We start from the raw sequence: 25721 nt of genomic DNA on the forward strand, positions 1-25721 counted from the left end.
AAATGGCTCTAAAAGTTTTAGAAATAATAGCAAATACATTATTAAAGCGATTGAATAAGATGTGATTAAACTTTTTATTAATTAATATATGTAAATGTCAATCTATAGCGATAGATTTTTGGGTTCATTCATTCTCTTGAGAATAACCTGTGGCCGAAACATCGAGGTACGGAGGAAGAACAGTGTCAACCCAAAATCTATTCCCATAACAGACCGTGAAAGTCTCAAACATTATATCAATTTATAGCAATTATTCACATAATTTATTATATGATAAAATATTATCAGGAACGCTTTCGTCCTCTTGGAAGCATAATGCCAACTGCTATTTATACAAAAATACTCTTTTAAATTGTGAAATATGCTTAACATAATATAAATATTTGTGGTAAGCAGCATTGAAAAGCTATAGAAAAGAAACCACTTCCCAACCTACTCTAGCACACAAAACTCCATAACATCATTATATACACCACTTTTTGCTGGAACCGAAACACAAAAAAATATGAGGGTTTGACTGACAGCTCTGGCTATAATGACAACGAAGGATAGGCGGAAAGAAAGATCATTGTCACATTAATTCAGTTTTGAGAGAAAAAACTTAATAATTTCCTTGTTATATTATTTAAGCTCAAATTTTAAATTTATCTTACATGTCAGTTTAATATTAATTACAATCACAATGCACTCTAGTTACAATATATAGTTTTGGAAAGAAAAATAAATATATATATGTTACGCTGAATGTGCGAAATTGAATATTACATGAAATGGGCAAAATTTTGCCTAAATCATGAAAAATGCAAGCCCGTTGCCTTATTCATGAATTAGACAAAATATCTGGAGAGTGCGTGAATTCGGCAGTAATTTTTCTGCCTAGTTCATGTATTGGACAAATTAGATAGTAGCGCTACGTTGGTATTTTTTGCAACTAAACTAAATGTATCAAAATGCTCATGCATTGGTCAAAATGTACATATATTATCTATGGTCAAAATAGATGATCGCGCTCCGGTGGTGTTTTTTGCAACTAATCTAACGAAACAAATGTGTCAAATGTCATTGATTATAATATAAAAATATACCAATCAACAACTACAATGACATTCATATCCATTTACTATGCGCAAAAAAAAATCTAGAACTATAATATGATAACGGAAGAATTTTATTGAAAAGTATTTTCGCGATTTGATTCGTGCTTGGGTATCAATCGTGCAATGGTCGATTGAATGTTTGTGATAGTTTGTTGACACTTGATAGCTCACCTCAAAATGGACATTCAGTTGAATAATTTAATTCAGAATTACAAAACCTAACCTAATAATAATAATATTATATTATGTCCAATTATAACTAATAAAACCATCCGTATTAAATTTACTTTTTCTTCTGTCATGTTGACAGTTCAAGAATTCCATACCCTGGCGAATTCATGTACTCAGCATAAAATTTACCTAATTCATGAATAAGGCAACAGGCTTGACTATTACATGAATTAGCCAAAATTTTGCCCATTTCATGTAATAGTCAATTTCGCACATTCGGTGTAACATATATATAAATACTCCTTGTCTGTCAAATGTTCGTGGCAAACACCTTTCTTTTGAATTTGACTGTTTTCTTTCTGTGGTCAGTATTTGGACAATGATTTTTATTAATTTCTTCGAAGTATGCCATCTCATAGCTTACAAAATTCTCCACAAGATGGCATCGTTAACTCGTTTTGCGGGTGTGATCTTTCTTTCCGCCCTTCAATTGTGAATTATTTAAACATCTTAAAGCAATGTGCTCCATTAAATTATATCATCGCCTATGTTATTATATTAGAAATAAAACATTCTGCATGCCTGATCTGTACACATATTTCACATAAAATGTCATGTACATACCTTATTTCTGTAACATCTTAGCATATTTCATTATTATCTACTTGATTATTTTAGAGGCAAGCTAAGGTGACTTGTAAGTAGAGTTGGGTAAAAAAATCTCAATCTCGAGATTCGGGATTTCCAGAAAAGAATTCTCGGGAATTCTCGAGATATCGGGGAATTTAAAAAACCTGTAAAAATCCTAAAATCAGAGTAAAAACAGACAAATTCCAAAAAAATATGATTTTTTTTTATTTATGTAAGAAGACAAACAAAATAGAAATATGAAAACAGAGATAATTAAAAACATTACTTATTAAAATGGAGTTTCAAAAAACACAGACTGCCAATTGCTGCGTCTGACAATAGTGTACGCTTTTGAGATACAAAATTCCCTGATGTTGCAAAAATTGCACTCATTTTGAGTCGACGTTGGCTAATTGTGTTAAATACCCCGATCAGTCTTTGAACGTTTTGTGTTTTCCGTCCACTTTTTTCACATAGAAAATCGTTTTTATTTAATAATAAAGATTCTCGAGATCCGGGACTTCTCGAGATGGAAAATTTCGATGTCTCGAGAATTCCCGTCAGGAAATTCCCGAAACCCAACTCTACTTGTAAGTATATGTCTTTTACAAAATGTTCACCGACACAATTAAAACAGCATCTTAATTAACAATAAATTACTGGAACAAAATGATAATATAAAGTCTTTATTGAAAATTAAATCACAAGATGCAATAGTAAGTTATTTTGTCCTTATTTGGAAGAAATTAATACCATATTATGGACAACAATTATTGAGGTGCTGGGGATTGAAACTGTTTACAACATTCTGTAGATGAGATCTCCCCTTCTCAAATGATCTTTAAAAAAAATATTGATTTTTCTTTTTGATTATTTGAATTTGGCCAATTGAAGGCCAAACATGCAAATTATCAAGTGCGGCTATGAAACACACTCCAAATACAATGCTTGTATTGTCTTTCCATGTTCCTGTTTAATCCTGGTTCAACTCTTCAAATGATGTGGAGACTGCCCTAACTCATTATTTAACTATTTGTCAACTGTACTCGATTAATCCTCACCACCTCAAATATTATTTTATAGGACAAAACAAGATAATTATAATCAGCGGCGGCCGGTGAGTTCTATTTTTCTTTTATTTGTAGTGTGTGTACTGAAAAATTACTAATCTTTTAAATAGAAGATCTATTCGTCATTATTTTTAGTGGAAAAACATGTATAACTTACACATTGAAGACTGGAATTGTATGTAAGTAGGTATACAGTTTATTCAATAATCAACATGAAAAATGCATTTATACTTCATTGATTAACGGTGTTTCACAGAACTGATTTTATCCTTTTAAGAGTTCAACCAAAGATGTTGATAAAAACCTTAATGAAGCCTAAACGCATGAAAGTGAAACAAAGGACCTCTGCGACCTCTAATTTTCCTTGGCCGTATTTTTTTTAATAGAACAATGACCCTAATGTCATACTGGAACATTTCAGTGATTTTTATACGAAAACTCAAAAGGCTCTATCTGGAACATCTTCGAATTCATTTATTTAATTAACAAGCCTAGGCAAACACCACAATACAATACGCAATTATTAGTCTTTGATATACCTATATATATATATTTAGGAATTATGCAAAAAAATATGGCTTTTGAAATATCTTTCCTAGTCAAACTCATTTCTTTCGTATCGCTTTGTTATTACGGCATTGAGTTATTATGGTAGTAAAAAAGAAGACTGAAAAAGTTGAACCACTAAAATCATATTAGGTAATAAAACATAGTACAATAATCTAAATGATCTTATGTGAAAATATTAACATGGCATAGCTCTGCTGACCACTTTTTCTGTGGACCCTATTCCATAATAACATCGACGAGCACCACAAATGAATGGAATTGCCTCGCTATTATTGTAATATTCTCATACGGCCTTTTGAATAACAAATACGCACATACTTCAGAAAATTACTGAGCGCAGTAGACCCGCATGGTGTTGGAGTAACCGCCACTGATTATAATAAGTCACATGATTTTATCTATTTAAATTTATGACATAATATTATGTTCTTTTCTTAAATTCTCCACACATAACAAGTCGCAGAAAGAAAAAATAGGGGGTATTGCAGAGCGCCGAGCCCCACACACTATTTTATGGCAAATAATTGTGGCAATAATAAAAAGTATAACCACGTAATGTTTAAATTTGTATTGGCATTGTAATCAATAAAAATAAAAGGTACCCTGTAAATTAATTTTCATCATTTTCTATTGCACTGTAAACAGGTAAAAAAAGGTCACATAGTGAGTGACATTTTGACATCACACGGTGACCCAAATACGGAATTCAATTTCATGTAGATTTCCTTAGAAGAGATACATATGATTTTTCTACACAATTAACAAAAAAAAATGTCACGTATGTTGAGAAAAGGATAATATGTTTTCATCATTGGTGTCGAAGATTATATTGATAGGGGGAGCGTGATGCCTCTAGCGACAAAACACGAAAACTGCAATTTAATAGATTGATTTTCAGTTTGGAGATATTTCATGGTCTTAAATACGAATTTTAAGTTAAAAATTACATTTTTAAAATACCAAGATGATGGCCAAAAATCCAATATTCTATAATTACCATCTGATTTGATTGATTTTCAGTATAGACATGTATAAATACTAATTTAAAGTTAAACTTAACATTTTGTAATCATAAGTTTATAAGATACCATGAGGGCGGTCAAAAAATTGCATTGCTTAATTTGAGAGGCTCAATATCTCATGTCACTACGTCAAAGTTCATGCTTTTATACAAAAGTGTACAATTCTTTGGGTTTTCCAAGCTACATCGCCCAACTATGAGTTTATTTTTAAATTGTATTAAAAAGAAAATATTTTTCTTTTGTTTTTAGATACGTATTGAAATAATTTCAGAAATTGCGCGGTATAACCCACATCCATAGATGCCCTGAGGGCGAGAGAACACCCGGACAGTCGAAACTGAGATGACTGGACTGCGCCACAGAAGTGCTTGACCGAAGCAACTGGAGAGTGTCAGCGCTGGATCGTCGAGACAGAGGAAGTTTTTGACCAAGACCCGCTAACGGTTATGGTGCCATAAATGTTGATTGATTATTTAAAATACATTCAAGATGTAAATTATCAGTAAAATTGTGTTAAATTGCCTCTTTCATATTGTCACTAGGGGCGGGGCGCAATTCCTCCTCTTGTTCATTCCAATTCATATTAAATTAATTATGTTTAAGATATAATTTATTTTGTGTATTATTATGGGTGGTGTAACACTGCCAACAGAGGACAACAACATTTTAAACAGCCATGACAGTGTGTTGAAAATTAATAGATCTTCCATTTTGATATTATGAATTATCTCCAGACGAACTAGCAGAGGGACGCGCGCCTAAGGTGTCTGCCGCCCAGGTGCCACCCCAAAATATGGTTAGTCAAAGAAAAGTTTAAAAATTATTTTATTGTCATCAAAATATTCATAACAAAAATCATGACATATTTTACCCTTTAAATAATATAACGATATTATGTATGGAGGAGCACGGAAGAAGCTCAAATTGATCAAGCTCAAAGTGATATTTAATGACATGGAAGAAAATTGCCACTTGTTACTATCCTTGAAACAAGCTGAGACTAGATGTTTTTTCTTAAAATATTTTACTTTTTGGGACTTTTGCCGCCCGGGTGTTTCCCACCCCTAACACCCCCACTTGGTGCGCCCCTGGATTAGCATGTTATAGCAGGACACCAATTATTATAACATCACTGTTTATATATAGGTATACATATATTTTATAAGATTAATGTCAATTAATTCAAAGTTCTATTAATGACTGAAATTCTTTTAATCGGAATATTGACTGATGTGTTTTCTATAAAGGTAAACGAAAACATTGCACAGAAACATTTTGATTAAATTTCATCGTATGTAAGGTTCGTTCCTTCTTTTTACAGTCTGATTAAAAACATAGTGTATCTTCCAAGCATAATTAAAATAAACAGATACATATTATAAACATACCACATAAACGTGAAGCTCGATAGTTTTGATGGAAAATATGACATAGTTATAGCAACGCCAAGCGAGAAAAGATGATGAAATAGGCTTCACGTAAGGGCAGTTGGAAATAATAACGGTTACAATAAAAAAAATGACCCTATGTAATTCGTCCACAGTAGAAGAAATCGCAATCTATGCAATTTCAAGGCTAAGTTGTTCCAATTCATTTTTTAAATATTTTTACGCTTATTTTTAGTAATTAAAATATAATTATAATTCTTGCAACTTTTCCAAATATATTTTCAAATATAGAATTTGGTTAAAAATTCTTTAAAAATTATCATCGAAAAGTTCTACAAAATCTCAAGTGATTAATCATATCAATTTGGTACAGTTATGACCGGAATACACACGGTATCACCGAGACAGGAAAGAAACAAGAGCAGTGCAACCTCCCAGGTTTTCATGGAAAAAAATAATAATAGAAATTGTTTTCCTTTTCACACTATAATAAACAATATCATATCTCTATAGAATGTGCAGAGAGATCTAGAGAGATGTATTACAGTTGTCCAAAATTGGCTGCAATTCTGGAACGCTTCTTTTTATTAAGATTCACCGGAGCAGGCGTAGACTGTAATTAAAAAAAGTCATAAAGTTAATGTAATCACATCACTTATGATTGCAACGCATTGCTCGCGATCAACAAAGCACAAGGGCAAATACCGGGGCACAGTTGTCATATAAATAAAATTGTTATTTCAAATATTTGGATTCGGAGCTACCAATCGATCAGCCCGGAGGTCCTTAACCTACGGGGGGGCGACGTAAATGGCGTGGATCGGTAAATTAAATTAAAAAAAATTAAAAAAATTAAAAATAATTTAAGTACTTTTTGCGATAGATAAGGATATAAGTCAAGCTCAGCCTTCTGTTTTTCCTGAGATGGTTTTTTTAGCTACATATTTTAGGAAGGAATTAATTACTTTCTTAGAAACAAAAAACAATATTATTAATTATAAAATGAATCTAATTTTTTATATGAAATTTACATGAAAATCAAATTGAAAGGTTAGTTCTTATTCCATCTGAACAGAGATGAATGTCGACTTATATTTTTTCTCATGGCCAATTTCTTCCTACCATCTCGAACCGAAACGATTTGCTTTTTCTCATTATATTACTATCCTTTACACGGAATTTTCATTTTTTTAATTTTTTTACAATTTTAGCTCCATGAAAATTTATAAGAAATTGTACTATAAACATCAAAACATCACCATGAAAATTGCAAAAAAGGAATATAAATATTTTTTTGAAATCTAATTGATTTTTTTCCTATTTTTGTTTCTGTCGATATTGAATTAACCGGCTTTTACTGTATTTTTATCAGGAAAAGGTGTACCTGGACATTTGTAGATAGAGTTGGTTCATTTGCCACGATGTTTGAAATATTTGGGGCAATAGGTACAGGCACAGGCTTGATTTCATGGAATACCTTCTTAGGCTTTAAATTTCTACTCCTGAAAAATTAAGAAAATGTTGTTTTAGCGGTCAGGGGACAATGTACATCTGAGCCTAAGCAGAGGAAACAGGTCCCAATCGCAGGGTGTTAGCAAGGCGTTATGGTGTTATGCATCCTTTACGTGATACACCACTGGTACCCTATGCATACTTCAAGGATCCTTTATTTATTGTTAATATACAAAGCACAACACTCTTCATATAGGTACTCGTACTCGCTAACAAGTGAAAAATAGTGAATTTTTAACATAAAATATAATAACCAGACAAAACAACTAAATAATCAATAAACAATAAGATGGAATTTTTTCAACAATAATACATTAATTTTTGTTGTAATCGTGAAAAGAATTATTGTCAACAATTTTGTAATTTCAGGATTACATAATATTCTTTTCACTATTTCCACATTCCACTACTAATATTTCACAGTCACTGATATTTGTTGAACAATTTTATTTAGGATCTATAACAGCATGTTGAGAGCGGAATCCACGCGCGCTTATAATGAACTCCCTTAACTTGATATCGGTTCTGCCAAGCATAAAGATCTGATTTACATATATTTTTTTACTAACTGCACTACTAACTATAACTATAAATGTTGTAGCTTAACCACTGGGGAATGCCAAAAGAAATGGCGTATTTCAAAAAAACACAACCTTATTCTTAGGTCAATAATTATTATAAAGCAATCATTATTCGTAGGATGTTAATCACACTTGAATGGTCAAAGACATAGCTTATAATTAGTATCTTTAGAATTATCTTCAAATGTGTTAATCTTCCCATTTTTTGAATAATAAAATGCCTAATTCTTGTCAAATTTGGGATCACAGAGATTATCAATATATTTTTTTATCGTAAATATTTCCCTGTAATAATGTCGACATAAATTATACTGATGGTTTTATAAATGCGTTTAAAAGTTAATAAATGTAAAAAATCTTAACACCACTGCACATTTATGTACTGAAATATGACTATATTCTAAAACATTAGAGCGAGAGGTTTAAAAGAATACTATTATATGTAATAAAAATACTTTATGCAGTCATCAAATGTTTAAAATAAATATAAAGGATAATAAGGCTTCAAAATTATATAAATAGATTATCTACAACGTTTAAGGAATGTCCAGGATCATGCTTTGAAAATACAATAAAAGCTCCATTTTGACCTACGCTGAGCATGTCCGCCCTTAACATGTGGACACAATAGTTTGCAAATATTTTTCTGAACAACGTTTCATTAACAAGTGAATCTGAATTATGTGCCTGTATATTAAATTATCACTAGTGTTCACTATACGAAAGCTGTCTTCATATTCAACAAAACTCCATTTCTGCGCCCCCACCCCTAGCTACGGCACTGCTTGATTGTTGTTATATTATTTAAACACTATGTATATGTCTTGTTTTATTATATTGGATATGTCTTTCCACCAAAAATGGTAATTGAAAGTTAACCCCTACACTTCAATGGGCATTTTACTTTGTGTTTTCAACCAAACCAGGAGGCAGATGTAGTATGCTTAAAAATATAGTTTTAGATGACAACATTATGGTATGTTTACATTTGACATTTATATTGTCATATTTATGTATGACACCATATTCACCAAGTGTAAACAGTAATTATATTTGTACCAGCCACTTATTTTGCGTGTGTCGACACTCACCTGTCACTTATTCAATCTACTTATATACGCAAATGTAAACACCGCGTATTCGACAATTCCGAACTTGCCGCGATATATCACCGAAGTTGGACCACCGTCTACTTTTTTATCAAGTTCTGACACATTATTCGTAGTTTGACAGGTACCTAGTGAATTACATAGGTATATTTCTAAAACAACAGACAATCAATTATCATAGGTATACACCATGAATGTATGCCCAACGTTTACGTTAATAATGTACTGTAGCGGTCTGTCAAAAATCATAGACAGTGAGAAATAAATCGGATGTGCCGAGATCTATGGATTTTGTTCGAAAATAAAATATCGCTTGTTCTCGGCACATACGATTAATTCTGATGCACTCTGTGAAGAAAAAATGCGCTTCAAATGGTATTACCTAATTCATTTTGGCCCACACCTGTACTCGTAATACGATAATATTATATTGAATATGCAATGACGATCAAGTGCTAGATGTCGCAATGTTACTGTTAATCGTTCTTCTACACTTATGGCATTTCTAAATTGTGTGTCTTGTTTTTTGGCAAAAGGTCCAATCTTGCAAACTAAAGTTCACAAATTGAGTTGGATCTTCGATTTTAAACTCTGATATTAAACGGAAGGCACCTAGTTCTTCTCGTCGCTGAATCCATTCCCGCACCCATCTAGACCATTTTTTCCTCCTTTTTGTTGCCAAAAGACTTAAAATAATAATACTCGCTGCTTTCTTTTTTAACATTCCCATATTGACAACAACATAAGTGTCAGATGTAAACGTACCATTAGACAATCAATCATAAAAATATCAGGTTAAACAATTGTTTAGTACTTTCAAAAGACTTTTGAGCCAATATTTCGTCAGACATTACGGTGTAATAAACTCTCAGGGTTGATACAAAATACACATTGTTAGAATTGTGCGCTGACTTTTGAAGCAATTAAAAATATACAATTAATGTTGTGCAATTAATTGTACGGTGTTTAGTGATCTGTGACCTCGATTGACATATTTTAACACTAACAAAAGTTACACAGAGATTTCCAGAATGCAAAAAATGTCATGTATTAGAGCGGAATGCAGAAACATTTGTCATAACTAAAATTTCCTTAGCAGAAAACACTATGCAGAAATACTGTCGTTAGTTAAGATCATTTTTATTGAAAATAATACCATATTTAAAAATTCTCGTTAGGTAAATTAGGTAAATTATTTTATAATCGTTAAACGATGACAAAAATATGACAACTGCATTTTATAAATGCAATAACTATAAATACATATTAATATTTAATTATAATACTCTTATGTTTCCGTTATAAGTCATTATACGTGATTCCACAGGCACCACAAGTTTTTTTTTTAACATGGTAACACTAGCATTAAATGTCATTCTTCATCTGGTATTTTGTATTTCTGCGGGCTGGCGTATAAAAATAAAATAATATTCTGCAAGTACATGCCAAACGAATTAACACTATCAATATCCATATTGAGATACATTGTCAAATGAATTTGAGTGTATGGACTGTGTTATAGACATGCGAATTTATTTTGACAGCAGCTGTCAGTGGTAAATGGTAATACAGAAGGGGGCGTGTTCATAACAAAAGTAGTCTATGGTTAAGGATTCCTTAACTCTATACTCAGGATTGTCTATAGTTAAGTCATCCTTTTCGGCGACTTATCCTTAGGAACGAAATCTTAGATTGTGCATTCCGCTCTTAGATTACATTGACATATTTGTGTATGGGAGTTTGATTTATGGAGATCCTTAGTGACGCCGCAGACGATATCAATGACGTTCACGAAGATAACAGTGATGATGAAGACAGTGATGTACCATTGTCATGTCTTAGTTCGAGACCGCGTGTCACGCATGTATCATCATCTGAAGAAGACGATAATCCTGTTATAACATTGGATTGGTCAGAATTTGATCCTCCTAGAAATTTGCCTGATTTCGAAGGTGTACCAGGTTTAAAAGTTATTCCTCGAAACCAATCGAGCATAAGAGATGATTTATTTGAAACAATAGCCAAGGAGACAAATTCATATCGTGAAAAAAATCATCACAACTCTATGAGGTCACCTCACGCACGCAAATGGAAAGACGTAACTAACCGAGAGATAAAAAAAATGGTTTGGCTTAGTCCTTATTATGGCGTTAGTTCGGAAGAATACTGTTGGCGACTATTGGTCCACGAATCTTAGGATAGACCCCATATTTTCGAAAGTCGAAGAGCCGCGACAGATTCCAACAAATACTAAGATATCTCCACTTTTCGAACAATGAAACAAGCGAAAACCGTCTCCTCAAAATTCAAAACGTGATTATTTCACCAAATATTTCAGGAAGTTTATAAACCAAATCAAAACCTTTCTCTAGATGAAGGGATGATTTCGTAGATAGGCCGCCTTAAATGTCATGTTTATAATCCCATGAAAATCATCAAATACGGAATTTTGAATAGGATGATTTGCGAATCGAAAAGTGGCTATATCTGCAATTTCAAATTGTATTTGGGTATCAGCGCTCCATTAGATATCACCATCTCTGAATTGTTGTCACCATACATAAATAAATGGTACAATGTTTATGCTGACAACTATTATAATAGCGTTCGTTTGGCTAATTATCTGATGGGACTAAAAACTAGAATCTGCGGCACAATTCGAAAAAATCATGACATAACGGCAATACTAAAAAATATTCGCCTCCAAGTCCAGGAAACTATATTTTGACGAAAAGGGGATGTTCTCATTCAAATGTGGAAAACCAATAAGAAAAGAAACGTCCGGATGATTTCCACGATACATCGGACGGATGTAGTGGAAACTGGAAAAACTGACAGGAGAACTGGGCTGCCCATCAGAAAACCAAAATGTGTTATGGATTACAATAGTTTTATGAATGGTGTTGATCTAGCAGATCAATATTTATCTTATAACCCCATATATCGGAAATCATTAAAGTGGACCAAGAAAGCCTCTTTATATCTCATAAATTGTGGCATCTTCAATGCATTTCAAATTTAAAAAAAATTAAATGCAACAAACAATCTTCGCTTTCACGAGTTCTTATTACAAGTCTTGGCTTGAAGATGGATCTTCTGAACAAACCACAGCGTCCCTATCAGGCACACATGATTTGCAAATAAATGCACCTTCTATTTCTACCACGATAAGAACTCCCAGTTTTGACCGAAACGATAGACTATCGAGGTTTTAAAAAACCATGAGTTAGTAAAAATAGCTAGCGAGAAAACAAAAACCTTAGTGAGACGTAATTGTCAGATTTGTGCGAAACCAAAAATACGAAAACCAAACGATGCAAAATTCCGCTTCATGTTGGAAAATGTTTTCAAACATGTCATACAAAGAAAAATTATTGAATGTACAGATTTAACAAATTTTACAACTTATTATAATATTAGAAGGGATATAAATTTAATTAGTATCATAAAAAAGTTGTATAACAATATAAAGAAAATGTGAATTTCGTAATATATCGAGTGTATATCATCACTGGGAGCTAATTTTGACTGGGTGAGTGTCTTTATCACATTTTTATTCATGATTTACAGTTGAAAAAGCTTGTGTGAAGCATCTCCATCTCCCACGCAAATATTTTATGACGTTATAAATAAACAGTATAGTCACATCACATACTTTCTTTTCCTCTATAAATTATTTTGATGTAAAAACTATTGGTATGCGTATAGAATGCTCGCCTGACACACGGGCGGCCCGGGTTAGATTCCCGGCCGATGCAACTTTTTGTATTTTCTTTTATATTTTATTATTTTATTTTATTAATATGAATTTCTTAAATTATTAATTTATATTCTTAACCTTAATATTAATATACGTTAACAAGTGAATACATATTGTGATATGCAATATAACATTTTATAAAATATAGCAACAGCCGGTATGCAATTCGGTCGTTCAGTGGTAGAATGCTCGCCTGCCACGCGGACGGCCCGGGTTCGATTCCCGGCCGATGCAACTTCGACATATACATGTTTCAATGTACTTCCATGTAGCAGAGGTACTCTACTGATGCATTTTAATTTTATATATCTTTTTTTAATATACCTACATACTTTAAAAAACACATTACATCACCGCGGTTGATGTTAGTTACTTGCTCAACTTTTTACTGTTCAAAAACGTGTTCAGTTCCAAAATCCGTTATATGCATGACCATCATGGTTCCAAAATCCGTTATTTGATCGTCAATTTCCAAAAACCGTTTTATTACAGTCGAACTTGGTTATTACGAGGAAGATGGGACTGACTGAATTTGTCCGTTATAAGCGTTACTCGTTATATCAGAGAATATGTATTTTTAAATGAGCGGTCACATTACACAAAAAGTCGACAAAAAAGTTGAAAATAAAAAATCTGAAAACCATCGTAAAAATCCCCGAAACAAGCATGGCATTTATAAACTACAAAAGAAGTTGGTATCTACGGACTTCACAAACCTTGGATTTTTCAACCATATGCGTGGATACTTTTTTATTATTGTCGGCAAAACACCAATTAGGTAGGTACTGATACCAAATAGCATAATGCCTAAATCCCCCATCAAAAATCCTCCAATCGACATATAATGATATTATTGTAATTGTAAATGAGTCAAGGCTAGACCAGGATGCACAGCAAAACAAAGAAAAAGTTACCGTTATCTGTTTCTTGGCGGACGAAGGGTCGAGAGTAGGTAGTACAGTCAGTCGGTAACCTACCCTTGAACCTTAAACGACAATAATTTGCCAACTTTCGCGCCAAAGCGTGCGTTTACAAAATAATGTTGCTAATAATTAATTGTTACTTGTCAAGCGAAATATACTGACGTAATACTTAATGTCCCTGAATCAGTGTTTTTAATAAGTGGAAAGTGTAAATCGACACCCTACGTAAACCCCTACCCATCAAGTAGACACTTAAATAGTGTCATAAACATAATCCGACCCTGGCGGCATCCTGTCTGATCGGATTTTATTGCTTTGGGTCGAAATGTTTTTAAACGATCAACACATTTAACAGTATTTTAGCTCATCATATATCATCATATTTCGGTACATAACTGTGCAGTGGTGTTAAGATTTTTTACATTTATTAATTTTTAAACGCATTTATAAAACCATTAGCATAATTTTTTATGAGATAATTTTTGTAAAATATTCACGATAAAAAATTATATTGATAATCTCTGTGATCCCAAATTTGACAAGAATTAGGCATTTTATTATTCAAAAAATCGGCAAGATTAACACATTTGAAGATGATTCTAAAGATACTTATTATAAGCTATGTCTTTGACCATTCAAGTGTGATAAACATCTTATGAATAATGATTGCTTTATAATAATTATTGACCTAAGAATAAGGTAATGTTTTTTTGAAATACGCCATTTCTTTTGTCATTCCCTAGTAGTTAAGCTAAAACATACGGCCGTAGCCATAAATTGACAAACTATAATTAAAGTAGGGAGTAAAATTATGTTAACGCGCGTGTTTGAACATGTACTTAACCGAATTTTTTTTTTTTTTTTTTTTAAACGGTACATGTTCAAACACGCGCGTTAATATCATTTTACTCCCTACTTCAATTATAGTTTGTCAATTTATGGCTATGGCCGTATGTTGTAGCTTAACCACTGGGGGATGACAAAAGAAATGGCGTATTTCAAAAAAACACTACCTTATTCTTAGGTCAATAATTATTATAAAGCAATCATTATTCATAAGATGTTTATCACACTTGAATGGTCAAAGACATAGCTTATAATAAATATCTTTAGAATCATCTTCAAATGTGTTAATCTTGCCGATTTTTTGAATAATAAAATGCCTAATTCTTGACAAATTTGGGATCACAGAGATTATCAATATAATTTTTTATCGTGAATATTTTACAAAAATTATCTCGTAATAAATTATGCTAATGGTTTTATAAATGCGTTTAAAAATTAATAAATGTAAAAAATCTTAACACCACTGCACAGTTATGTACCGAAATATGACTATATTCTAAAACATTAGAGCGAGAGGTTTAAAAGAATACTATTTAATGTAACAAAAATACTTTATGCAGTCATCAAATGTTTAAAATAACTATAAAGGATAATAAGGCTTCAAAATTATATAAATAGATTATCTACAACGTTTTAGGAGTGTCCAGGATCATGGTTTGAAAATACAATAAAAACTCAATTTTGACCTTCGACGAGCATGTCCCCCCTTAAATAACTATTTCAGTGATAAAAAACAGTCAAAATCGTTTTTCGCGGTTTTCTGAAAAAGAGCAAAATGCAACAAGGAGGATTTTGGAACTGGACGCCTCAATTATTTCTTTATATGATTTGTTTCTAATAAATGGTGTCAGGAGAATTGCGATTTTTTCCTGTTTCTTGCTATGGCTTTGTCAGGTAGACTTATAAAATCTTAAGGCTATACCTCAGTTGAGGCATGGTCTAAAAAGATCGTGGGTAGGCGATGCGCGGATTGCGGGTCGCGGGTGAAAATGACGCATGCCGAACGAAATATAATTTGTTATATAAATCCAACATGCGTCCATTTAATGTTCTGGTTATTGTTCTATCAGTAACAATAATAATAATATTATATTCATCGACATGTTTAAAGGTAGTAATAGTGGGTAAAGTTTTTAGTCATCTTTACACGATTTAAGAATTAATATTCCCGTCGCCATCACGAAACAAATTGACGTATTCACACCTCGACATTCGCTCTCAGACTGCCAGCGAGTCCAAAATTTCGTCACACCTATAGTTGAAAATTATTTGCCGTTTCACTGAAGTATCGCCTTAATAAATTGTTTTTACGTTAACAAAACACACTTTCCAACACTTTTTGATTTTTTGTCAACATTGTCAGGGACCATAACTTATTGAGAAACAAAAATAAATTCTAGTCATTCACCTTGTTTATTTTCTGAACCTCATTAGTACCTCATTCCTCCGAAAGTAGAGCTCTATCTCTACTACCTGCATTCATTGCATAATATATAGATTGACAAGTAGATGTGATTTAAGTGACTTTGACACGGGGCTAAATAAATGAAGTATTTATTACCTTTGTTTTGTGACAGCTTGCAGGGGAACAAATGAAATCGGCGCCGTGGGATTACTCATTTCATTTTCATTAGGTTTTTTATTTCGCTGAAATGTAAAAAAAATACTTAGAAATACAGAGTAGCAGAATTAATACAATCACAGAAATACCCAGGCTATGAAAAAATCACAAAAGAGCACTATGATCTCACCGAGATCGAACACGGAGCCCGCGGATCAAAAGCCAGCGCTTTGGTCTACGAGAGCCGACCGCTGTCGTAGCCGAGGTATCAAGTCGCTCTTCTAATACAGTTTAAATTGATTTATCCAAAGTTAAGTTCGATACGCCGATCCATATTACAGATGTGACCGACATCAGTATCGATTCCCCAAACAAACGGTGACACACTATAATAGTGGTGACAGAATATATCGTCGTTGAAACTAGAAAATTGTGTAACTCCATTTTAATCGAAAATAGACTTTGAATGCCATCTAGTGGCCGTTGATAATATCTATCCATCTTGCAAATTTTGTAATTCCTGAAAAATTGTAACATTGTTAAATCATGGATGATTTAACTCCAAAACCATATATTTGTATAGGAAACCAAAATGTTTTTTGTCTCTCCTGTAAAGTAGTGTTTTTGGAGTTACACAATTTTCTAGTTTCAACGACGATATGTAATAATATGTAACGGCAATATCTAAGGAGAGAAGATGATTTTTAAAATGTCGGCCACGCAAAGGGTAGGTCCACACTGCCGGGTAGAATGAAATTTTATCTTTCAGAATGAGATCTTTCCTAATTCCGCAGATTATCGACCGCACTCCGAGTCTGGGTGGATTTTAAAAGTTTCAGCTGCGAATCTTACCTAATTGAAGTCTTATCAAAAACACAAACCTGGTTTTGCGGCGGAGGCGAGTCGTCGAGGTTTATTAGTTTTGCAGGAAAAGGTACTCGGTTATTGTTCGGCGCGGTCACTCTGGACGCATTATTCGCTGTACAATCAATTCGGTTAGAGCCATCGGTGCCCTATTCCATCACAAAAATTGAAAGATCAATTGAAATAAATGAAGAAGTTACTATATTCGGGAAGGTGTCTAGGAGGTTCCCAGCTTACGTCCCATAATGGCGTCTGATAATATAAGTGTATAATATACTTACTAAATACCGTACTACGATTTAGAAAATTCCCCTAGACATAATAACAGTATTGGATACTTATTATGATCGGAAAGTAAGATTTCTCATATTTTAGTTGGGGATTTAATAGGCCATTTAAAATTTATTACAAAGAAATTGCAATTGAGAACCGCCTGCACACTATGGAAAACGAAACCAAAATGTCAAAAAAGGCCAATATAAGTATTTTAACATGTTTAAGGATACAAAATAATATACAAATGAGGTGGAGTGATGAAAACATAATTTTGGAATATGCATTAAACGTTACCCTGTTGTTATGCGATGATGGGGTATTATTAGGAAACATCATTTTGAGGTGATTCGAATCGGTCGATTGGCGTCCAATGTGCATTACTAACGGGGGCGGTGGCAGAGCAAAGTTGGGAATGAAACAATCCCCCCTGCGGTTTTCATGCTAAAAACAGAACAAGTCTTTATTTGCTTAAGATACAGCCGAGAGTTTGTACAAAAAAAAAAATTTATTGTCAAAAATCTCATGACCAAATTATAGTAATACTGGGAACATGAACCTATATTGTTTTCCTCATCGAATCTTTCTTTAAATGTTTTGCTAGCATTCCGGATTCATAACATTCATAAAACAATAATTAATGGGCATACTTCATTCTTCATTAGAGAGGAATAAGAATCGACGAGTGTATTTGAAATAAAAACAATTCGCATGTCACGAGCAGGTCGGAGGTCTTACCGGGAACTTAAGTCCTACTGATATAAAATAAAATTCTAATAAAAATAGAAATATACGTACAGCGCTCGCAGTCGCACGTTTTGTGTCAGTTTCATTAATTTTAAGTAAAGACTTGAGTAAAATTGTACCCGGGTCATTTTCTAAAACATTTGGTGAGTTGACCTGAAAATGTCAATATGTTTTTATATCACATAGGTAGGTACATGTATGATTTTAAAAAGATACAGATGAATCATGTGGAAATAGAGGAATAATATTTATGATAAAATTGAGAATTGAAAACAGCTTCAAATTATTTGATACGGCAGAAGTCAGACTACTATTCCTTATTATTCCTTATATTAGTCGATAGCTGTTTCGGTTATATCACTATATGAGATAGCTATCGATTGCAAAAAAACTAAATAATATAATATACCTAATCAATATTAAACTAACTTGTAATGGAAATGGAATTGTAGGAATGGAAGCAGATCTTTGAAATTGTCCAGTAAACGCTAGGTATCTAAATTAATGATCTAGAATAGTCAATTCATGTTGAGTATTTTTTTGAAATGCGGAAGATAATAATATGCATCATAAGTCTTTAAATAATGAAATAATCAAAACCTCAACATCTAAAAATATAGATTCGTGTTCCTTTGAGATTCAAGAAAACTGTAGTGACTTTATAATAACATAATATCTCAATTATTGGAAAACATCACTCGATATGCGTGACGTGCCCCATTTATAAATCGATGCTTGTAATATCAGAAAACGACATCGTCAGAATAAGCGACTACATACAAATTAAGATAAAATTTCATGGACATTTACTTGCGGGCTTTTGTTGATATTTTGCAGAACGGCCGGCGTCGGATGGAGGGGTGGGCCTCCGTACAAATTCCCCATTTGAAAGTCGGCCTGATGTTTGGTCGAACTGCACGTCGTATATGAAAATAAAATAAGATTAACGGTCAACTGCTCGCTTCAACGAGTGAGAGTGAAAGCTGTCAAGACGACAAACGTACAAGATAGAGCGTTAGAAATCACTCATCCAAATATCGTTTTTGTGTGAAAAACAACACATTTTCAATGACAGCAGAATCGATTGAGGTTGAACGCTTTGCAGTGTGCGCCAAAAAATAATATATATAAAATAATATATAAATATATATAAAAATAAAATTACAATAGTAACTCATTCAAAAGTCCCAACATGTGTGATGGAAGTGTGCAAATTCTATGATAATCATGTACTTATTCCGAGCCTTCTGTTTCTTTGCAATGATCAATAGTAATTCAATTGGGATCGGCATGTTGATTATTTATTACTGTAATTTGTAATTTTAAGATAAATCATTTAAGGTGATTTAGAAAAATGTAGTTATTTTCACATTACAATTAGTAGAAGATAGTTTTAATAATTTTTGTCAGCACAGGATATGAATAATTAACCCTGTTTATATTAATCAGAGCTTCGAACAGTTAATCTTTTTCGATTCGAAAAACAGTTTTTCCGGTTTTCGGTTCAGCTCCCAAAACGTAAGACGTATCGCGTCTACGACAACTGAACGAGAACCGAAGTGGGGAGTGAGATCATGTAAACGCGCGTGTACTGAACCGAAAAAATTACCGATTATTTGTTTTCAGTTCGGTTGCGGTTGTCGTTCTGACAAAAATATTGATTTTTCCAGTTTTCGGTTCGAAGCCCTGATATTAATGGTATTTGTTTTACTATTCTATTAGTTTAATATAAAATATTACCTGGCATAGCTGGCGAAAGCGGAATTATGGCCATCGTTAGCTCTGAGGTTATTGAAACTGTCCGATCGGTTGTCTCCGTCTCCGTCTCCAACCGCCTGTCGAATGTTCACTTGCACCTGAATACCGACATGAAAATAATGAAGGCCGAAGATTCGGATGCCGCAGACAAATTCAGATGATGTCACAAGGGTGAAGAGTGTTTAATCATAAAATGAAAATCACTCGATTGAAAAAAGTTTTAGGCGACAAAAAATGATCATGTTAATAAACTAATACTAGCGGGGGAAACCTGAGAAAACTGACTTGCTTGTCGGAAGGAGGTAAACGATCGAAAACAAAACAAAAGGTATAGGTATACAAATGTATAATACATTTGGACAGCCAAAATATAATCATAAAACTTAAGCAACAATATATTAATAATATTATTACTTTAGCGACGTGATGACTGATGCGGATACGCGACACTTATGGTTTATTATCACATATATTATACAAATCAGCAATACCTAAAAAAGTATGTCACAATTTTCTGCAACACATGTTTCTTATAACACTTTTATTTATTCAAATAATATGGATGAATTGGTCTCATAAAATAAAGGAGTTCAATCGATAATTTTGTATATTTTTCTACCAATTTATTGAGAAATTACTTTTCATCTTTAGTTCACAAAATACGTTCTCGATTCTCGATTAAACAATAAGATTATCAATTTCGGGATCAACAGATCGAGCAGGATTCGGGTCTCGATTGCAAAACCTAATAAATTGTGGTCGAATAGTCCCGTAAAAAGAACTTTTTCACCATTAAAATAGACATCGCCGGTTCACTTGCACTGCGCCTAATATTACAGACAACTAAATCGATTTGAATTATTTGTGGCGCCGATTATTTAATCGGCTTTATAAATATCGGTTTTATAAATGCGTTTAAAAATTAATAAATGTAAAAAATCTTAACACCACTGCACAGTTATGTACCGAAATATGACTATATTCTAAAACATTAGAGCGAAAGGTTTAAAAGAATACTATTTTATGTGACAAAAATACTTTATGCAGTCATCATATGTTTAAAATAACTATAAAGGATAATAAGGCTTCAAAATTATATAAATAGATTATCTACAACGTTTAAGGAGTATCCAGGATCATGGTTTGAAAATACAATAAAAACTCAATTTTGACCTACGACGAGCACGTGGGCCGTTAATAAATGAACTTGAAATATTTTGGATTCTAAGTCATGGATTAAGAAAACATTAAATGACAGTTGAGTACTTAATCTTCACCACAGATTTGATGAATTTTTTCATATTATTATCACCCGAGAAATGTTGAGAAATGAGATACATACCTTATTGGCTTTGTCATAGTCGGCTCGGCCGTGTGAAATATTCAGTAAGTTAAAGCCAAGCAGTCTGCAGAACAAAAACCATTTTCAATATTATATTTCCACTCGACATCATAGTATATAATGTATAGATACAGATACAATACAATATAAAGTTAGAAAGATAGAGGCTGAATAAAATTAAAAATATAATGTTTCAATAACTACCTATAAAATCTATTGCCGTCGACACCGTCCGCGTTGAATCCCCCCAAAAAGGGTTCGTCGAATAATATTTGAAATGAGGGTTCATTATTTAATTTATCGGATAGATTGACAGTGTTGGTTTTCTCTTTTTCGTGTACTATCGCTGTTACGGTTCCTTTTAATCCCAGAGGAACCTGCAATTCATATTGATTTGTAAATATACACAGAATGACAACAAATACAGCGGTAGATAACTTCATAAAAGTCAATTGCACAGAATATACTTACAGTGGAATTGGGATTGACATTTACGACTCTGTCGTATAACCTATATTTGGCCGCCGCAGGGTCCGGAGGTATGTTTCCAGAGTGAAGATTAGGCTGAAAATGATACAGGAAATTGAGTGATATTCCTTTGTAATAATGTATCGGTATATTATTATTAACACAATGTTGATTGAAACACCCGGCGTAACCATACTACCATGCCATATGAAATCCGCAGTCATGGTCAAAACTAATTTTGTATTCACTAGATCTTAAAATAACTCGTAGTTTTGAAATAAGATTCTGGAATGGCAACCGTGTAGAAATACATTAGTCAGTATTACATAGACAAGTGTTTAGTGTTTACTGGCAAAAAATCTGACAAATTAGTAGATATATGGTTATATTATATTATATTATGCCATCGATTGGAAATCCAAGGGACCTTGAAAAATTGATGACAAAATGCAAGATTAATCAGTCATACCAGAGTTGCCATCTTTTTGTATGCCGAGTATCACCGGTGAAGGGTGGAGGTGGGCTGTTAAGATCCAACATAAATGATGCACACTAAACTTTTTTCATTGAACTAATACTACAATGTGTAGATAGTGTTTGTGAGTTTTTAAAATTAAATTAAACCCTACCTAATCCGAGCCATGGTCGATAATGGTCTCTGGAAATATATTCATTTATCTATTATTTATCTAAAATTATGCCTTTAAACCATACATAGTTTTAGATATTTTATAGATAGAAGAATATTTTTTATCAATTGCGATAAGGTATAGGCAGGGCTTAATGAATTTTGTTATATTATGTTATGTATTATTAATTCAACGAAAACAAATAAGTATGACTGAAAAAGTATGCACTGCTTTTGTCGGATCGCCCATAGCATACCTAAACTATTATGGTATGGTTAGGAAGGGTTTAATTGAATTTTAAAAACTAATCAGCACCATCTGCAAATTTTATTCTTAGTTCGATGAAAACAAATAAGTATGACTGACATAGTTTAGTGTGCACTATTTATGTCGAATCTCAATAGCCTACCTCCATCCCTCGTCGCATATTTCTGAAAAAACTATATGGACATATTTTTCATTTTGAATTCTTCTAAAGTATACTATTTTGGCGTGTTTTACATTTTTTACTATGGAAATCAATATGAAATGACATTTCATTATTCAGTATTTCTATAAAGTACAAATTTTTTTGATCGTTTAAGCTAGTCAAGTCAAGTTTATATGATTTAACAGAAAATTTAAAAACGTTGTATATAAAAAGTTCTTTTTATCTTGTAATTATTATTATTTCATCATTATCCATGATCAAGAATTTTTTAAATTATATAAATTTTCACACACCTTATCATTGAATATTGATTCAATTTCCAATGAAGGATGTTTTAAGGAAATGTGAATGATAATTTAAATATTTTATACCTTGAATAATACAGACGGCTTCACTTGAAGTCTTAAAAGTTTTGTTTCGGCCTGCAATCCGGAGTGTTGTTCGTCTACCGTGCTACAGAGCCATTCTAATTCATCGGGTTCCAACCCTACGGTGTCACAACTTCGAATAGAAAACTTATTAAAAGGATGAGCTTTGATCCATTCCACCATATCCTGCAGTTTGCCCTCGCTGAAAAAAAAATACGGATGAGTGAATTACTATTTAGTCGAGGATAGAGTTTTTCACTTGGCTGTAGCATCCCCGTTCAGGAGGCATCACCGCAGGCCGGTCCATCAACGAAAAGCGTCAGAGGGAAAATATCGCGGCCAATCCAAAAATCACATGGTAATTTATCAAGAACCTTACCGACTGTGATTTGATTCTAGAACCATACGTATGCCGGTCCGGCGGTCACCTGATGATATGAATTTTAATTGCATGCATGGTGAAAGTGGACCACCATAATAAATAATTAAAATAATTTGACACAGAATTGATGGATTAAGAAAGGGAATATAAACAATGACTCACCCCACATTATCAGGGAATAATTGTTTCTCGGTGAAGTCTTCAAAATAGTCAATGTGTCTACTGAGCAATTGGAAGACTTGAGGAAACGCGGCCGAGTAATCGACTATGAGGTCGATGCACCTCTGCGAGTATAACCAGCGGTTGTCCATCCTCCTCGTGTACCCGGTCACCTCTTCATTCTTTGAATAAAATTTAGCACATTCATAAACATATTATTGTCAACTGAAAACGACAATGAAATTGGGCAATACAAATGTGACACCTTCTTCCTTGCCCGTGCAGACTTCTCAGGTGGAGCATGCGGCCACTGCGCTCGTCACTGTTTTAGAGGTCATCCCGGAATCTCATAGATTCCCCTGCAAATTGTATTTAGCAGACGCTTGACAATCGAAACCTGTCAGCTCGAAGAAAAGTCGGGCAAGGTTGAGACTCTCTTGAGGTAGAGCCGGGTCGGATGTCACATATTTACCTCACCTCAGGTTTGATGAAAGGCAGCATGATCCGCTTTCTTATATCCACAATCCACATGTGACACAGTTTAGAGAAAAATACAAACTTACCAAATGGCGGTAACGATCATTTATTTCACACAAGACAATGTCGGTCAGTCAAACATAGTCACATGCTAATGACTTGACGTAAGCCGATTTAGATATAAATTTACAACCTCCTCGTAATGTCACAGAAATGAAATTATGAAGTAATTATAAATTTATTATAGATTTTAAATATAATTATAATGCACAAGTAATAAACAGTAAAGAAATGTGAAACCTTTTTCAAAAATTTGATATTGAGGCCGATATTAATTCCTCTCATCTTCTTTTCAGACGAGCCATCGGGGGTGACGAAGACGCACGCCGTTATTCGGGACAACACTCCGTTCGGAATACCTGTACAATAAGACACAATTTTTCTCATAGATAATAAAATTGTAATACATACATATCGACTGTGGAAAGGAAAAGGGGCATAAGCCTCAGTTTTTGCAAAGTGGGTTTTATTTGTTATTAGCAAAGGATTCAACTCAATACATGGTATGCCCAAAGGATTTAAGCTGCAAATGACGAATTATTATGAAAATTTAGCTTTTAGTTTTTAGAAATGAAGGGACTGTGAATTTTACGTCCAGGAAAAGGGGCTCAAACTACGTCAATGACATTATAAGTCGTTTAAGCAATCTTTTGTGGTAAGGAAAAGGGCGGTAAGCAACTTAATCCGTAAATGTATGAGGATAATGGCAGTTTTACTAAACGCTGACGGCCGACTGGCTCAGGTATGAACCATAATGAAGATTAAGCCACCTAATAGTTTTGCTCGCTCGTTTGACAGTCCAACACGTTTTTCGACACTCTCTCCATTAAAATTCATTTAAAGTATACTAATCCAGTGAAAATGGCAATAGAAAGAAGTTAAAATATTCTTAAAATGTGTGGTGTTAACATGGATGGAATAAACAACACAAAGAAAAATGGTAAGACCTTAAAATTACGCCTTGAAATTTTTATGCCGCACAAGTGAAGCGTCATCGTTAATTCTCTGTAAATTGTTATAAAACATTATGTTACAACTTATATTGTGTCTTAATCTTTGGTTAATGATCTCTTGTTCATATTAGATGATAAAATTAATAAAATATTTGCTATATTTACTTCAAACACCGCCGTGCGGTTTATAGGTTATGTGACATGTCAAACACAATTCTAAACTGAACTTGGTCCTATGTACGCTTATATTTACGATTAAAATCATTGTAATGGACAAAAATTATAATTATGCACCGTATTATTTATAGTAATAACATAAATCTCGAGTAAAATGCGTTTTGTTTTAATTTGTTGTCAGGAGCCACATGGGAGCCACTGATCAAAGTCACAAGTGATTGTCAAGAACCAAATACATCCGCAAATATTGGTTATAATTATTGTAAATAACTAAGATTAGCTTGAATCAATATACTATGTCTATCTATATATAATAAAATATTTGCTATATTTACTATTATCATTATTACTATTATGTAATGATTATGTGTCATTTATGGTTTAATAAAATACT

At 33.1% G+C, this 25721-nt stretch overlaps 1 protein-coding gene and 1 non-coding gene across 4 annotated transcripts in view; one reads left to right on the forward strand and one right to left on the reverse strand.

The window, feature by feature from the left end:
• Positions 1-4807: 4807 nt before the first annotated feature.
• The window catches only part of pcm (5'-3' exoribonuclease pacman), a 60042-nt gene continuing 39128 nt past the window's right edge, over positions 4808-25721 (reverse strand). Inside the window, exons 20-33 of one of the 3 annotated variants that reach the window (XM_085952500.1) lie at positions 24438-24556; positions 23664-23842; positions 23123-23321; positions 21696-21788; positions 21429-21601; positions 21225-21288; positions 19865-19980; positions 18935-19037; positions 18176-18277; positions 17675-17821; positions 17122-17253; positions 16241-16326; positions 7333-7450; positions 4808-6561 (exon numbers count right to left, since the gene is read on the reverse strand). In XM_085952500.1, coding sequence (XP_085808626.1) covers positions 6490-6561; positions 7333-7450; positions 16241-16326; positions 17122-17253; positions 17675-17821; positions 18176-18277; positions 18935-19037; positions 19865-19980; positions 21225-21288; positions 21429-21601; positions 21696-21788; positions 23123-23321; positions 23664-23842; positions 24438-24556 — 1703 coding nt within the window. In that variant the 3' untranslated portion in view covers positions 4808-6489. The remainder of the gene's footprint in view (positions 6562-7332; positions 7451-16240; positions 16327-17121; positions 17254-17674; positions 17822-18175; positions 18278-18934; positions 19038-19864; positions 19981-21224; positions 21289-21428; positions 21602-21695; positions 21789-23122; positions 23322-23663; positions 23843-24437; positions 24557-25721) is intronic. The other 2 variants (XM_085952501.1, XM_085952502.1) reach the window with 2 other exon arrangements.
• TRNAG-GCC (transfer RNA glycine (anticodon GCC)) lies at positions 13072-13144 on the forward strand. The gene has a single exon. It is a non-coding gene; the product is annotated as a tRNA-Gly (tRNA).

This window comes from Rhyacophila brunnea, unplaced genomic scaffold (assembly GCF_057557595.1).
Source record: "Rhyacophila brunnea isolate RB1 unplaced genomic scaffold, BYU_Rbru_1.0 scaffold_3, whole genome shotgun sequence".
NCBI lineage: Eukaryota > Metazoa > Arthropoda > Insecta > Trichoptera > Rhyacophilidae > Rhyacophila > Rhyacophila brunnea.